At 40.9% G+C, this 17,483-nt stretch overlaps 1 protein-coding gene across 1 annotated transcript; it reads left to right on the forward strand.

Moving 5' to 3' along the window:
- Window positions 1-613: 613 nt before the first annotated feature.
- On the forward strand, window positions 614-10,114 carry LOC149875244 (collagenase 3-like). The gene is made up of 10 exons (XM_090031758.1): window positions 614-751; window positions 844-1,085; window positions 1,930-2,078; window positions 2,179-2,304; window positions 4,605-4,766; window positions 5,354-5,471; window positions 6,281-6,414; window positions 6,887-7,046; window positions 8,040-8,143; window positions 9,076-10,114. Exons 1-10 carry the CDS (start codon window positions 629-631, stop codon window positions 9,174-9,176), a joined length of 1,419 nt encoding a protein of 472 aa, XP_089887884.1. The 5' UTR covers window positions 614-628; the 3' UTR covers window positions 9,177-10,114.
- Window positions 10,115-17,483: the final 7,369 nt, after the last annotated feature.

The following is a 17,483-nucleotide window of genomic DNA, read 5'->3' on the forward strand; positions in this document are numbered from 1 at the left end:
CAGTCACTTTTAAAAATATGTAAATAATTCTGATATGTACTAAAACATACCTCTTTAATGATCCCTGCACCAAAACTGATGCTAAAATTTAAGAGCTTTAGTTATGAAATATTAACAATATAATCTATTCTACTTTGTTATTGGTTTTATATACCAGGGTGATAAGTTTCCTAAACAACTTGTCCAACTGATTTGTCATTATTAAAGTGATACTATTTTATTGCTTAAAAATAAATGTGTTCCTGCAGTTTGTCATGTATTGTTGCTTTTTGAAAAACAATAAGAGGAAAGTAGTTATGGTATCAAAGGAAAAAAAATGTAGGTTAAATTATTGTCAAGTAATGAAAAACGTGTTGTGGTAATTTCACACAATACTTCCCGTACTATTTTCAAATATGCTGAGAGCATGTTTATATAAAGATATAGTTTCTAAGCCCTTGTTAGGACCACAGATGCCCTAACCATGACTTCTTGAGGGAAAGAAAAAAAATAGTCATGTAAGCATGTTTATTTTGCAGTGGCAAGGAAGTTCTGACTTGTCCCTAAGACATGACTCACTGGTTCAGGGCTATAAAAGCAAAGATATTTACACACTAAGAATCAGAGTTTCAGAACTCAAGAATCCAGCATGATGAGACCAAGCCTTCCAACTGCTCTCCTGTTCTTCTTGGGCCTGTCATATTGCTTGGCACTGCCTGTACCCTATGATGATAGCAATGAATTCACAGAGCAAGACCTCAAGTTTGCAGAGGTATGGTATATAATTTTTGCATGTTAGAGCATGCTGTATGATTGTTGCTGTGCTTTGGGAACTGGATATATGATTTTATTTTTTTCCTCTAGCGTTATTTACGGACCCACTATGCCCTCCACCGTAACCCTGCTGGCTTAATGAGGAAGAGTGCCAATTCAGTGGCAGCCAAACTTCGAGAACTGCAGTCATTTTTTGGGCTGAAGGTGACTGGTGAACTAAATGAAGAAACCTACGAACTGATGCAACAGCCAAGATGTGGGGTCCCAGATGTGGGGGAATATAATTTTTTCCCTAGAAAACTCAAATGGTCAAAAAATAATTTGACATACAGGTAAAATCATAACATTTCACATCTGTTTCCTGTATTCAATTTAGTCTACTACCTACCTGTTTAACAGTCATTATATAATAGACCGATAAGCTCAACAACAAGAAAAAGTCCAGGCTTTGTAAAAATCTCATGGTGCAGTTTTAAAATTATGGTCTTGATCTAAAGTTCATGGAAGCAAATGCAGATCTCTCCATTGGGCTTCTCTACATGGGGGAGTTAGCATGCTGTCAGTTAAGGTATAAACTTACAATGCACTAGTTCTCTGATCTAGTGTCACCAGACACACTTACTCTACATTCAGGTTGCCTTTGTGTGGTGTAGTGCAATACACTGAAAGCGTATTAAGCTATGGTACACTTGCATACTTTTAGGACAAAGAATGCACACAAAGAATTTAAAATAGAGTAGCTAGGACACTGTACATCTCGCCTAATTTCCCCTACACTAACTTTCCTACATAGACAGCCCCAGTGACTAAGGCTTTTGATCAGCTCCTGTATAAATATATGCAGTTATCACACCATAAGAAAATGGCTGCCATTAAAAAGTCACGCCAGATGCCAAAGATGAGAGAGAGAAGAGTATTTCTGCCTATACTTGAATATGAATGTAATGTAGTATCTATGATGCCTTAGTGAAGTAGCTATTGACAAATCAAGATTTAGTAATGATAACCACTGTATCTCTTAAAAGACTTCTCTATCTTGTGTTACCTCTCTACCATGGTGGGGAAGAGTGTATTAAGAATAGCTTCTGAGAAGTGACTCTTTCCTAGTCAAAAGTAATTTCAGTTGCCTGGATCCGCCAAGAATTTAACTGCAGATATTTTATTTGCTTGTTATAGAATTATGAATTACACACAAGATCTAACCCGTGCTGAAGTGGACAGAGCTTTCAAAAAGGCATTCAAAGTATGGTCTGATGTGACACCACTTAACTTTACTAGAATTCGTAGTGGCACTGCTGATATCATGATCTCCTTTGGAACTAAAGGTATATGTGAAAGATTACTTTTTAACATTATAATTATCACTTCATCTTTCAAATAACAAGAAATTTAAATGCTGTTGCTATTCTAAATGTCACTTTGTAGAACATGGTGACTTTTATCCCTTTGATGGACCTTCGGGACTACTGGCTCATGCTTTTCCTCCTGGACCAAACTATGGAGGAGATGCCCATTTTGATGATGATGAAACCTGGTCAACTGACTCCAGAGGTAATATGTTCTAAAGGTCATCATAAATACTTGTCAAGAATAATATTCATTATTAATTTCGTACCTATTTACAATGTTTACAAAATCCTTGGCTGGATAATTATCCTCATCTGGTTTGTAAACAATTTACTTTGGGTATTCTCTGTTAAATAATCATTCTAAGAGTTGTGTGGTTAGTTATTTTGCCACCTGTTAGAACCAAGTAAAATACAACTATATGGCATGAGATTTTAAACAAAAAATGACAGTGATTAACTTTTTGGAGGGATGTTGTTTTAGCAGGGTAGCTAAGACATCTTACTGTAGCTCTGGATGTATGAATTCAAGCCCTACTCTGAATTTATGGCAAAGACTACCTTCAGATTATCTAGTTGTAAAAAATGAGTACCTGGTTATTCAGGCTGACCACATCACGTCCTTGTAGGCTGCTAGCTAAGAAGCTAGTGTATCTTTATCATGCTAGCACTATGGGCCTTTAGGTTTGGGTTCATATTGTGTAATTTTTGGATTCTCAAACTTTTTCAGGACTGTCAGGGCACCTATACACAAGCAGTGAGGCTTCTCCAACATGCTGTAATTACAGCGTGTTCGATCAGACTTGATTAATCTCCATTCCCAAAGCACTGTATAAAAACCCTCACTGGTCTGCATGGTCAGGAATAATGGATAACATAAACCACAAAACCCAGAGAAACAAGGCTGTTTTTTTTCTTAGTGTTCAGGTATCTCACTATTTTTTATTGAAGTTTGAGGATTCTGTTGTCTGATCTGAGTCACAGTGGGTGTGTCTACATGATATCTTTTCCTGGGCAGTAAATGAGTCTACTGTGCAGTTAGCTACTAACTGCGGAGTACATACTGCATAGTAGTGCATACGTAGACACTAACCAGGAGCAAATTTGCTCCCAGTCAGACCCACTACTAGGGGACCACAGAGGTTGGGGAACTCCCCTGGTCCTGGTGCTGTTCAACTCCCAGGCCCCCTCAGAAGCCAGGAGCCAAGCAGCTACGGGATGCTTTCTGTCACCCCTGCTCCTCCCCACCCTCGCCCCTCCGGCTCAGGTCCTGGCTCTCTACAGGAGCTGGGAGCCAAGCAGCACTGGGACTGGGGAGCACTCTGCTTCCCCATGCAGCCAGGGGCTGGCCAGGAGCTGTCCTGCTTCTGGGACTCCCAGCCAGCTCCAAGCTGGGTGTGGATTTCCCTGAGCAGCCTGGATCTAGCTGGGAGGTGCCCCAGGATTGGGCCAACTCCTGACAGTTCTGGGCTGCTCAGGGAAACTCCCACCCAACCCAGAGCTGGCTGGGTGTTGCCCCAGAAGTGGAACAGCTCTGAGCCAGCCCCTGGCTTTGCAGGGAAGCCCCACTGGGCAAAGGACTTGTCCTCATGTGCCCCCAGTGGGTGCACCATAATATGCTATTAGCGCAGAGCAATAAACTCCAATATGCACCAGTTTATTTCTCCCAGGCTCTGCATACAGAGGGTGAGGACTTTACTCCTTTATGTCAGAGTTAATTAGTTTACTGAGGCCTAATACCACTGCACATGTAGACCATGATGCTTTACTGCACAGCAAATTAGTCTACTCTACAGTGAAGTGCACATGTAGATGCACCCAGTGTAAGCCTCTCAGTGACACTAGTGGGAGTTGTATATACTCAGCTCTTCTGAAGTTCAGACCACTTTTATTTAGATTGAAAATATCTGGCATTGTCTACATGAGGAACCATTTATAAAAGATGCAGCTAGTACCGTTGTTCAAGCTGCTGATAGTACTATACAGCATGGTATTTTCTACACCAGCTGATAACAGATTGAATTGATGTAGTACAGAAAACAGGGTCAGGATTAGTGAGCTATGTGTACTAACACTGGAATCCTGACAAAATTTACCTTGATTTTAGTAGGGCCAGATGTCACACTATAGCTTTCAACATCCTTAAACTAGGATGCAACTGGGAACATTTTCAAATAAAATTTAGAGTTAAATAAAAACTTGTGGAGCTGAAACCATTGGACTCATATTCAGTCTCCCATTATCTTGAATAAAGAAGTTGTCTTGCACTTTGCATTTCAGGTTCCCTATCTCTAAGATGGAGAAAATGATCCATTCCATTTCACAATGCCTTGTAAAAGCTCATTAATGACTGTGCATTCACTTTGAGAAGGCAGGGGTCTATATAATTATTGTAGAGCATTACTGCAAAAGAGAGATAATGGAAGGAAATCAAACTATAAAACAATAAGATACATGTGTATATTAGTTTAACCAGTACAGTAATTTTGCTTTTCTTTCTCACAGGATACAACTTGTTCCTTGTTGCTGCCCATGAATTTGGTCACTCTTTGGGGCTTGAACACTCCAGAGATCCTGGAGCTCTTATGTTCCCTATTTACACATACATTGGAAAAACTGGCTTTGTGCTTCCTGATGATGATGTGCAAGGGATCCAGGCTCTCTATGGTATATCTTCCCTTTGCCATTCAGTCCCTATATCCTAGTATATATACATTACACTGCATGGCTGTGTTCCTGCTGCTGATAGGATGGCTCTGGTGGAGTAAGATAATTCCTATATCTTTGGGTCATCGGTGTCACAAGAGACCCAGATTTAGCCATGAGGTGAAAAATGCAACAAAAATTATTCTAGAGCACGAGTAGTTATTGTCTGCTGGCTGCCTGTTGTAATGGAAATTTGGCCTTCTGTGGGAAGGATGGGTAGAGACTAAGAAGAGGAAACAGGACTGTCTTTACAGGACTTTGGAAGGAAGCAACCTTCTGTCCACTAACACTTGGTATCCATATATGATACCTATTTAGCTTTATTCACAACTATTTTTGCAATGTAGCTAGCCCTCAAAGGCCATGGATGTGACCAGTTAAAGGGAAAAAGAAAAGAAAATGAATATCACTAGTCCAGACAATCTCTCCATAAAGGCTGTCTTCATCATGGTACTGAGAAACTTTTTAATGTCCCATACAGTATGTGGTTATCTTCCACACACTGGGAAAAAAGGCTGTTAAGCCTATGTCATAATTTGTGGTTCCAGGTCCAGGAGACAAAGATCCCAACCCCAAACATCCCAAAACTCCAGAGAAATGTGATGCAAACTTAACACTTGATGCAATAACAGAACTTCGCGGAGAGCTGCTAATCTTCAAGGACAGGTGAGAAAGCAAGTGATAGATTAAAGGGCTTTGCATAGAAACATATGCTGTGTGCTCTTTCAATGTATAGGGGCAAGCCCTTTGATTAGTATAGATGAATAGAACACCTGGCTAGATAACCTTTACATAAAATATAAGTAAAAGAAAAAGCACAACATATTTCTTTTATAATTTGAATATCTTTGGCCATGAAATGATAATTGATTACATTTTCCATTGGCTAATTTTCTATATTAAATGTTAAACTGTGTAAGGCTTTCTTAAATACAAGTAAGTCAGATTGCAAACTCAACAAAAAAGGCTGCAAGGGGCTCACTGAATATCATATTTAAACAGCCTCTGTAACATACTGTCCTGTCACTCTGTGACAATCAAGAGTTACTGCCTGAGAAACCCATAGAATCATGTATGTGTAAAACTGTTATGAATGGCAACTTAGATCAGATATACTTGCCATTTGACATCACTGCACTAGATTTACTCCAAAATTAAGAAATGAATTAACTTTCTGAACAAAAACTGCCCATCACACAGCTCTTTACCTGATGCATTACCACATGGTTTTTACTTTCCTTTTTTTTTTTGAGACAGAAAGTTGAGCTAAAAGAAATCGAGGTACACGTTTTTCCTCTTCTAGGAAAATCATCACATTATGACTGAGAAAAACGATCTATACCATGGTGGCTAGAAGTGAAGGATGTGGTCTAACATATGTCCCTTGTGGCAAACACTAAGAAAGAAAAGTTAATATTGACAGAGCCCTTGGATGAAGAAAATCATCAAAAGTATATTTTCTGTTTCTGATTTAGGTTCTTCTGGCGTCTACATCCCCAGATGGTTGAACCAGAACTGGTGTTAACCAAATCATTTTGGCCGGAACTTCCCAACAAGTTTGATGCTGCTTATGAAAACCCCATCAAAGATCGTGTGTTCATGTTTAAGGGTGAGTGTTTTGTAACTGGCAGAGAAGTGAAAGTATCTTAATCACTCCCACTGTTTACAGTTCATAGATTTCATAGATTTCATAGACACAAGGGCTGGAAGGGACTTTGCAAGATCATTTGGTCCAGCCCCCTGCCCAAAGGGCAGGAAGTCAGCTGGGGTCAGATTATATCTCAACCATCCTTACTCAGACAGAATTCCCCTTGGTTTCAGCTCATGAAAACCTACAGGATTTTACATGTATAGAGAGTATAGAATTTAGCCCAGAGAATGATATCTGCACCTAGCATAATAGATTCTGTGGCAATGTGCTATCTAACATCAGCTGAAAACCTGTCCCTGAGACCCTAAGCAGTCATACAGAAAACAAAAATAATGTCATCATGTCTCATAGGCTCTACTCCTTTAATATCTTGCTGTTGAAGGTATGCTGTTGTAAAATACTAATATGTGTTTGGTGTAACTATTTACAGGCAGGAAAGTCTGGGCAATGAATGGCTATGACATAGTTGCAGATTATCCAAAAAAAATTTATGAATTGGGATTCCCAAAAGAGATGAAAACAATAGATGCAGCTGTCCACATTAAAGACACTGGCAAGACTCTCTTTTTTACTGGAGACAAGTACTGGAGGTAAGTTTGTGATATAATGATTCTAATTTTCAATCCAATCTTATGTAAAAGAGCCCATAGATTTTTGATGTACTATGTCTAAGTGACTTTTTGTCATCCTTTCTTCAAAGTGTCAGAGGAATCAGCTGCTTAGAATATACTTCAAGGGTCTTATAAAGATGTTTATAAAGTTTCATAAACATACTGAGCTAAGTGGTGACTATAACCACACCCCTGAGGAAAGAGCACTAAGTGCATCACACCAGGAGCTGTTGTTACAGTCACATGTTACAGTGACCATAGGACCTTGAGATCCTTTCAAAGGTGCTACGGGGTGCCACACAATGGCAGCCCTGTTAGGTGTGCAAACTTGATTCACAGGATAAACCTAGATATTTCAAATAGAAATCCATAGTTGTGGTCTTTCTAAGTCCTTCGCAACAGAAAAAACGGCTCCATTATTTTTTTCTGTAGGCACAGAAGACTGACAAGTAAGAGCTGGCATTTTCCATGGAGTGCCTTGTGTCTATCTAGGGAAGTCTCAAGTCTAGAAAAGTTGGGAGCCACTGCTCTAGATGTAACTCCTTCCCTGCTCCCTCCCTCCTTAGTGTATGTGGCACAAAGTAGTAAAGCTGTTGTTGCCCTGTGCCAGCAGCAAATTCAACCCAATCTGTGCTGCCTAGTAAATTTGACTTAGAGACAATGCTTTACCTGCTGCTTGTCCAGGACAGACATACAATTCCTGCTGTTAAACTATGTACCCAGATTATGAGCTACAAGCTATCCCATATAGTCTTTAGTTTATTACCTGGTTGGGAATAATTACCTCCCTTGACCTTGTTAGCAGTTGAGGTTGTGTTTCTGGCATATCTTGGAAATGAGATTCACTGTTGCTTTTAATACAGATATCTGAATGACTTCTAGCTACTCAAAAGGTGATAGGACTGTGTCAGATTGCAAAACACCAAGCTCTCCAAGTTTTCTGAATTTGCATTTCTTTCATCTTTAATATAGCTATGATGAAGAGAACCAGGTTATGGATGAAGGATACCCCAGGCTGATAGAGGAAGAATTTGCAGGAATTGGCACCAGAGTGGATGCAGTTTACCAGAGAAATGGTAGCTATTATCATTTTCTTAGTTTTCATTATTACTGTAAGAGTGAAGTGAAATTCAGGATTTTTGTTCAGTAAAAATTTGCAACAATTTGAATTTGTCCTTTGACCAAAACTGGATCAAAAATAAAAAATTCACATTAAATTACATTTCCAAAAATGACCTTATGGAGAGAATAGATTTCAAAATATTTTATTTGGGCCTTACCAAAATACTTTATTATTTTGACAAGATTAAAATAATTCATTTTGAATAATAACATCACATGGTATTAACTCAGTACAGTTGAAAAAATGCACTTCAATCTTATAGTAACAAAATGTTTTAGTAATTTATTGAAATTGTAGACTAAATTCATGTCTTCCTTTAAGCAGACAAGACTCTTGGGGTAGAGGCCTTATTTTTTATTAAATTAAATAATAGTTGCAATTTTTTTTCTTTGCCAGCTTTTGGGCCCAAATACCCTTCTTTAGGCAAAGGAGAATTCAAAGATTGTAAAATTTCTCCCAGGCAGAAAAGAAAAGCATCCCAGTTTTCTGGAATCCATGTTTCCTGATGAAAGAGTGTTCCTCTGATATATATTCAACCAGCTCTAATTACCACATATTATTTCCCGGTGTGTGAATAAGCACACGTTTATTTTTTTTCCCTTTTCTAAAAGAGCACTTCATATTGTACAGTACTTTAAACATTCAAAACAATGAGGAAGCTTGTCAGGATTTATCATATCTGGTTTACAGAGAAGAAAGGAACATGAGCTGCTTTCTCTAAGGCCACAGAGTAGGCAATTGGCAGAATCAAAAACAGAAATCAGGACCTTATGACTCTCACACAATATTTTCAAGTCTTAAGTATAATAACTGAATAATAATATGAATGAAATCCTATAAACCTCTGACTGCAATTCATCTCAACAATATCTTTTTCTTCAACAGGCTATCTCTACTTTTTCAGTGGACCGCTGCAGTTTGAATACAGCATCTGGAGCAAAAGAATTGTCCGGATCCTGCACACTAACTCCATTTTCTGGTGCTAATCACACTTTATATTTAGTGACCATGTTGTAGGCTGTGGAACAGCTTGTAGAACATGGAAATAATACTGCGGGCATAGGGTTTTATAAGAGGAAAGCATGGTTCTGTGAACAAGCTCTGGTTATGTGCCATCAAATATATACTGTATATATGGAACTTTATAACTTTATATCAGTCTGGAACTGAGTTAATTTAATAGGAAGAGAGAAAAGAAAATAGCCATCATTTCAAGGGGCATTAGAACATTTAATGTCAGTGTAGAAATAGATTTGGGGTCCCTTGGTAAGATGCTAAATGAATCCTCTGTGATCACAAGCACCACAGCTCTGAATAATATAAGGGTCCTTAGTATCTTAACAGAGGCTCTCAGTGCCTCTCAAAGAGCAACCTACCAGCCTCAGGAGTCCCTATTTAAATAACTAGGAACTTATTCTGTGGTCCACACCTTGTGTACCTTCCAGTACACATTTCTTATGTGTAAAGAATTGGTCAGGGCTGCAGGACTGAATCCTAATGGAGAGCTACTGGAGTTAAGATACTGGAGTTATAGACTGTAAATATATATTCCTACTTGAATGTCCCCTTGGGAGTGGATGGCCATGTCATCTTCACAGAAAGCAGAAGAGGGAGAAATGGCAAAGGAGATGCAAGGAATAAAAGGTTTTTGGAAAAACCAGCAGTCTGAATGATACTGTAGAAACCAAGAACAGAGGACAAAACTAAGCACTATGAGACATTTAGGAAAGGTCACTGCACTCTTGTACTAATATAGCATCATGAAGAACACCCTGGGCTTTATCTTTCACAGGTGTTTCTTCAGGTAGATCTATGGATTCTCACTGAAATTGCAGCTATTTAAAACAACTAAGAGTTCAACTCTCCATTCCAAAATATGTTAAAGTTACATGACTTTTTGACTACTGAGTCAATGTTTCCACCCATTTTGTATTTATTTTAGTTATTTCAGTGCCATATATGTTAACTGTTTTTTTGCAATCAACATAAATGATACAAGACTGTGATTATTTCTCAACTTCAAATGTATTAAATAAATGGAATGAATAAAAGTAAATTGTGAATCTTCTTCAATAAAAATACCTAGGACTTCATGCCTAAAAAGACACAAGAGAACTACAGAGTATTAACAAAAACAAATTAGGAAGCATGAAATTGATTTTAATAATTATGTTATTTTTATCACATTTTTAAAGGAAAAATCATGTTTTCATTCATTTTTTCATTCATTCACATTTTATTAAAATATTTTGCTTTGTTGAACAAAAAGCAGTCAGACCCCAAAACAGAAGAATGGGCATCATGGGTAAATGTATTACCCATGGAGCAGAATATCAGAAAGGATTATTAAATTACCCAGACATTATGTACTTTCTTTTTTTTTTGCTTGAATCATAAATAATTGACAATTCAGTAGCATAAGTAGGGGATGAGGTGATTGGGGTACCAACTCTGGGCGTCTACTTGGGCAGGGGGCACAAAAATAGAAACTACTGGGTTAGTGCTGCTGCCAGTAGCAGTGACCCAGCTACTGCTGCTGTGCTGTGCACCATTGCCATCCAGGGTGCAGAACTGCCCAGCTAAAGCAATTAATTTCAAGGAACCAAAAATTAAGAATCTCCCTTCTTGAAAGCACTCCCTTGAATAAAGCTCGTACTGTAACAATTTTTCCCAACACTACCAAGCGAAATGCGGGAATTTGTCATTTCTCAGGGTTTTCAAGTCAATATCACATGACTGTCTGGAAGAAATACTTCAGTCAAACTAAATTATTCAAATTAATATAGGGGTAACTAAGTGAAAAGCTGCAGCCCATCTTATATAGAATATCAGACTTGATGCTTGATGATCTAAAGATCTCTTCTGGCCTTAATATCTGTGGATCTTGGAAGATTAGCTGCTTTTTCCAAATACACCAGTAGCAGCGTTGTTTAAGTTAAATATGAGAAACAGCGCTGGTAAAAAATACAAAGTAGAACATTAAGGCTAAGTACAGATATTCAAAAAGGCTGAGGGAGAATTGATTCAATGTATTCAGGATTCACTAAGCTGTGTAGATTGGATTAGGAGAGAACAGAACACATGCTTCTCCTTTGGTAGGGACCGGGGGAAGCAAATGTCTGCATTGGCTAGGGCCAGCAGCTGCGGGATGATCCTGCACACCTCCCAGTGTGCCAGACATTGCTGGGGGTGGCCCAGCCTAGCTAAGCTGGGGCCATCCTTGACTGGCTGTGGGGCACACCCCCACAAACCCTTACTGTCACCCGGATGCCACCTCCATTGAGACCAAGGCTTCCAGAATGGGCCCTGGCACCCTTAGAAGCTGGGCCAGCAGTGGCATAGGAGAAACCAGAGTTGGGGGGTAGAGGCTAGGAGGGAACTGAGGCTTCAGCTCTGTCAGACCACAGCCCCCTTTGTCCAGCTTCAGCTCCCCGCTGGAGCTGGCAGGGGGGTGCAAGGGGAGCCAAGATGGATGCTTTCCTCATGGTCCACATAGCCTTGGCTCAGCCAGTGGGCAGCCTGGAGTTGGCAGGGGGCCTGGGGGAAGCCAAGGCTGATGTTTCCCTCAGGGTCCATGCTTGCCCAGCTGGGTCAGCGGGCAGCCTGGAGCTGGCAGGGATAGCCAACAGAGACCCTGAGGGAAGCATCTGTGTTGGCTCCTTACCACCCCCCTCCTCCCCTGCACCAGGCTGCATGCTGCCCGGAGCTGGGAGCCATGCAGACAACTCTGTGCTGGCCCAGGTGTGGGGCCAGCTAGGTGCTGGGCTGGAGCAGCACAGGTGAGGTGTTGCAGTGGGCTGCCCTGCAAAGGAGGGTCTGCAGGGAGGACTGTAAGGCAACTTGAGTTGGGAGGGGATCTGAAGTTCAATAGACCAGTTTAATCTAAACCAGGTAGGTTGGATACTATATCCATCCAGATATATTAGCACTGAGATAAAAGGCACAGGCTGTAAAAGGTAAATGGTTACTATTCAGATAAATGGCTAGTTATTTGGGTACATAATGAACTAGAAAAGATAGAGTTTGGGATGGTACCAAAAATATCCTTTTACAGGGTAAAAAACAAGGTTATATCTTTGGTCTCATCAAGTGGGTGCGCTCTGTGGTGGGGCTCAAAGCAAGAGAGGAAGAGCCCTGGTTGAACACTGGTAGTAAGTTGGTTGTTATATGCACTTAGTTCTCTGGTAATTTTAATTGCAGTTGTTACATTGTCCAGGAAAGGAAGGTGTTAGCAACTGTGTCTTTAGAAGGTTTTTGTAAAAGTTATGTTATAAAGAGTCTCTTCTTCTGTAATGCTGAGCCATTCGAACAATCTGTCATGTTTCCTGGTCCTCAGTGAGTTCTGCACAATATAATCAGGTGAGGTTTTTGGCTGTAGCCGTGTTGGTCTAAGGACATAAGCAGGCAAGGTTCTTTGAGTAGATGGGCTATCTTTTATTAGACTGACTGAGTAGTTGGAAAAAAGTTCTTATCAAGCTTTCGAGTGCAGTCACCCTTCTTCAGGCATAGGAAGTCTCTGCTGTTCAGAGACTCCAAGGAATGAGAGAAGCTAAAGGTGTGGCAGGATGTCAGCGAGCATGTAATTAGGTGGAAATTAGGAAAACAAAAGGTAAAGCAGAGAAGGGGGGAGAATGGACGGGGCGGGGGGGAAACCAAAGGTGAGTAAGGGAGACTCTACAGTGGCGGTAATTCAAGGCAGAAAAGAGGCCGTCTGTGAAAAAGGAAATGACTGGAAATTAGGAAGACAAAGGGCAGAAAATGCGGAGAGGTAGAGAAAAGTATAAGAGGTCAGGTCTGGCAGGTGGTGGTGAATCAGTTGTCAGGCAGGTTGTAATGTGTCATAAAGTCAATATCTATACTGAGTCCATGATTGTTTGTATCCAGTAGATTAAACACCTTTTGTAGACGAGCCTACGAACTTTACTTCATAAATCTACTGGATACAAAAAATTAAGGACTTAATATAAACTTTGGATTTATGACACATTACAACCTGCCTGGCATCTGATTCACCAGGTACCTGCCAGACCTGACCTCTTACACTTTTCTTCCCTCCCCACTTTTCTGCCCTTTGTCTTCCTAATTTCCAGCCATTTCCTTTTTCGTAGGCAGCCTCTTTTCTACCTTGAATTACCGCCACTGCAGCCTCTCCTTTACTTACCTTTGGCTTTCCCCTCTCTGCCCACCCCCTCCACCCCTTCCCTGCTTTACCTTTTGTTTTCTAATTTCCGCCGAATTACATGCTGGCTGACATCCTGCCACACCTTTAGCTTCTCTCATTCCTTGGAGTCTCCAAACAGCAGAGACTTCCTATGTTTGCAGAAGGGTGATTGTGCCTGAAATCTTGCTAAGAACTTTTTTCCAACTACTCAGTTGGTCTAATAAAAGATATCCCATCTATTCAAAGAACCTTTCCTGCCTACAATTAGGTGAGAAACATAAATGAGCTTTTCATTATAAAATATAAAGGTTAAAAACTCAGACTGGATTAATTTAAAATCAGTAGCATGATGGAAAGGCAACCAGTGCAGGAACTGAGTATTTGTGCTCCAGTTTGTGATTCTTTGTTACTGATTAACTGCAGGAAGAAAATATTTTTAACACAAAGACACTTTACATTTAAGGCAGGAAAAGAAAAACTGACCCAGGCACTAGATGGCAGTAGTGCTTCTCTTCTCAGAGAGTGATGCACAGTAATGGCAAGCTGGCCTGTTGTAAAAACTATAAAAACAGTTTGTTTTAAGAATGAGGAAATAAGTCCCTGTGTTTAGTGAAAATACTAAACACCCGTAAGTACATGTAATATATGGCTAAACTCTGCTGGAAACATGGAGCCCTGGGGAAATAAGGCAAGATACATAGATGGCTACATAGCAGCTGTCAGAGCTGCTAACTGGTACATGTTTTTCAGTTCACTGGCCTTTTCTTTCTTCAGCATCAATGCCATGACGTTTTAACAATGTACCTCCCAATTACTCCCATACCCTAGTTTTTGGGTAACTCTTTGTAGTGGAGGACTGCTTTAAGAGAACTTAGCTTAGCACAGGCCACTTCTCGTCCTGTCCAGCCACTGGACCTGGAGTCACTGTAGAAATTTTACTAACAGTTAAACTCCTATAGCAGACTCAGCCTCCAAGGACAGGCTGGTACAAGATCGTAAATAATAGTGTAGCAGGCTCAGTGCTTCAAGGACAGGCTGACAAGACACAGGCCTCGTAGACACAGGCCTCGTCGCCTTAAAGTCTGAAGCAGAGATACAGCCCCCGCCATTAGTTAACTCGCAAAAAAATAAATAAAATAAACAAACCGGTTTTGAAACAATTAAGAGTGTTCCCACACTGACCTGATATTCATAGTGGAAAATCCCCACCTGTGCGCGCATCTTGTCTGTAGACTATAAATTGCCTCTAACAGTTTTATTCAGGGCCTCTGAGTTCGCTCAGGGTGCCAGCATGCTGAATAAATTTTGAGACAGACAGCGACTCTGTGTCTTTGGGAACAGCTCTGCAAGGGGTTACGAACTCCTCAACATCACTGCTCCTCAACCCACCTGCAGCGCTGCCACTGCTTCTCCCTGCCACCCGTGTGAAACTCTTCTGCTGCAGAAACACCTCTCAAATGCCACAGAAACCCTCCAGCTCTCCTGGCTGGATAAAATAGGTCCATGGGCTGTAGGTTGCTGACCTCTGGCCTAGTCATTTATCTCCATTAAATACATGAAGATCGATAGTCCAGTCCATGGCTAGAGCAGAGTTTTTGTCCAAGCTGCAAGCCTTGTCTTTAAAAAACAGAAAACAATCGTGCTGCAGGGCTTGGATTCTGGAAAATAGAAGAACAGGGAAAAGGTTTTTTCTGTTGTGAAAAGAGCAAGCAAAGCAAGAGAAATGTTTTCAAGATAAGCCAAATATTTACAATAATTTGAAAAAGATGTTATAAGGCATTAACGGGAAACAGGATTTAACAGTTATTTGGTATTGATGTTTCTGGTCTTGTGACTTATCAAAAAATGGGGAATAGGGAGCAGGTCCTGAAAGGTTCTGAGCACTCGTGACACCCAAAGATCTCAAGTTGCAACCAAGAGACTAACATCAGAGGTGAGTAGAAAACTGCTTTCTGTTCTAGTTTTTCAGCTTTGGAAGCTTTTAATGAAGTAAACAACACGCACACAGTCCCTCTTGTCTTTTCCCACCTTTTTTTCCCTTTGCCCTTTCTTCCAAAAGAACCTATAGCAGGGGTAGGCAACGTTTTTTGGCCAGAGTGCCAAAAAAATCACATCTACTCTGTAAGGTGCTGGAGTGCCAGCCTGCAGCAAAAACATAACTGGGGTGGGGAGGGGTACATGGCAGAATGCATTGCATATTTAATACAGTTAATAAGTATAAATGTTGCTTTCTTTTTTTTTTTTTTTTTTTTACAGTAAATACCAGGTTTTCTAAAAATTCTGAACCTGGTGACAGTAAATAAAACTTCATGTACTGCCTTTGTACCTGTGAATTCTTTTTTCTTGTTAAGCATGTTGTGATGAGAGGGGGAAAAGAGGGAGAGGAGCAGGGACCAGTAGGCAGCGGGGGAAGCACTGCGGGCAGGCTGGCCTGGCCAGGCCCTTGGGAAGGCTGCAGCTGGAGGAGGGTGAGGGTCAGGTGGGGAGCGGGGGCTGCTCCAGGACTCTGCAGGCTTGGGCCACAGCGGGGAGCCCAGCAGAACTGCAGGTGAAGCCCAACCAGCCCACGCAGCTCTGTGGGGATGGGGTGCAACCACCCTGCCCGCAAAGGGATGCTGTCTGGCTAGGGCAGGACTCTGGGCTCAGGGGGCTCCCTGCTTGGCCTGGTGCATGCTGGGTACAGTGCAAGTGGCAGCAGGAGCTGCAGGCTGTTCCCCTAGGCTCTAGGAACAGCTGCCGCATCCAGTGCTCAGGGTCAAGCTGGCCGGGAGCCTGCAGCAAGAGCAGCAGCTTAAAAAAAAAAAAAATTAAACAATTTCCTTGCATGCCTCCCAGTGTGCCAGGGAAAATGTCTCCACATACCACTAGTGGAGTGCCTGCCAGGGGTTGCCAAACCCTGACCTATAGCTTTGTAATTTGTCAGGACACACATCTAAAATGAGAAGCTACAAGTTCAAGTCCCTGCCTGTGCCTAATTCAAACTAGTGACAGGAATTTCAGCCTCCTCTAAGTTAGCCAAATGGTCTTATCGCTAGGCTATTCAGCTGGTCTGAGGATGCTATATCTTAGGTAGGATATAGTAATGGGGGACCCTTAACCCTGCTACAGATATCCATTTGGGGTGTGGAAAAGCTAAATAAAACTCTGGTCCAATGAAGACTAAATGGCTTATTTAAAGTGGTAAGGCTAGTCCCAAGATTTTTTTCTTATTTTGATTAATCTGTGTTTTCCAACAAAATCAAATTGATTGAAATAGACTCAGCCAGTGCTACTTGATATGACATGGAGGTGCTCAGCACATTGCATGATTGAGTTCTGTCCCCTAATCTTTCTCATTACTTCTTAGCGTAACTTTAATGTGGCTGGACTGGTACATCCTTTTTAGTCATGTCCGGTCAGCTGCAAGTTACACTCTGGCTTTTCAATCTTCTGCCTGAGAATGCCCTGAAGGTCTATTCCTTTTCCACTAAATTTCTGCCAATGTATTTCATCATTATTTTTTGCAGCTTTATATTGCCAGACTAGAATTTATTAAATGACTCTCAGCTTGCAAATAATACTATCCATGCCTTCCCCACTCATTTTTCTTCTATGTAGAAGAGGGATGGATAAGGATTTTACTCTAAGGAAAATTGTTCAAGCCTAGCTATGCAGCTGAGAAAAACTTGCACCATTTTCTTATTATGTAATCATAGTAACTGGGCACCAAACAATCTGTGCAGATTGCATTCATTTTCTCATAATACTCCTGTGAAGTAAGGAAATATTGCTAATGGGGAATTGCCCACTTGATCAAGGCCTACTTGATCAAGTCTCATTTACGAGTCAATGTCTAGCTTGAGCATTTGATGAGTCTCAGACATCAGCTAAGTGCCTAGCTCTTTGGCACTGTCAGGATTTAGGCAATCTGGGACATACCCAGTATATTTAGGTGCATAGGACCTAAAAGCTCAAAAGCCAAAAAGCTCAATTGTAGCTAAATGCTAGAATTAGGCACCTCAGTTGCTTTATGAATCTAGCCCTAAGTGGCTTGACCAAGGTCAGAAGGGAAGTGAACCTGGTTTCCCTGGAGCATAGGAGAGTCCCTTACCACTATGCCATGGCAAAAATGCTCTTTATATTATATTAAGTG

This window comes from Crocodylus siamensis, chromosome 1 (genome assembly GCF_052110815.1).
Source record: "Crocodylus siamensis isolate JL-2025a chromosome 1, ASM5211081v1, whole genome shotgun sequence".
NCBI lineage: Eukaryota > Metazoa > Chordata > Crocodylia > Crocodylidae > Crocodylus > Crocodylus siamensis.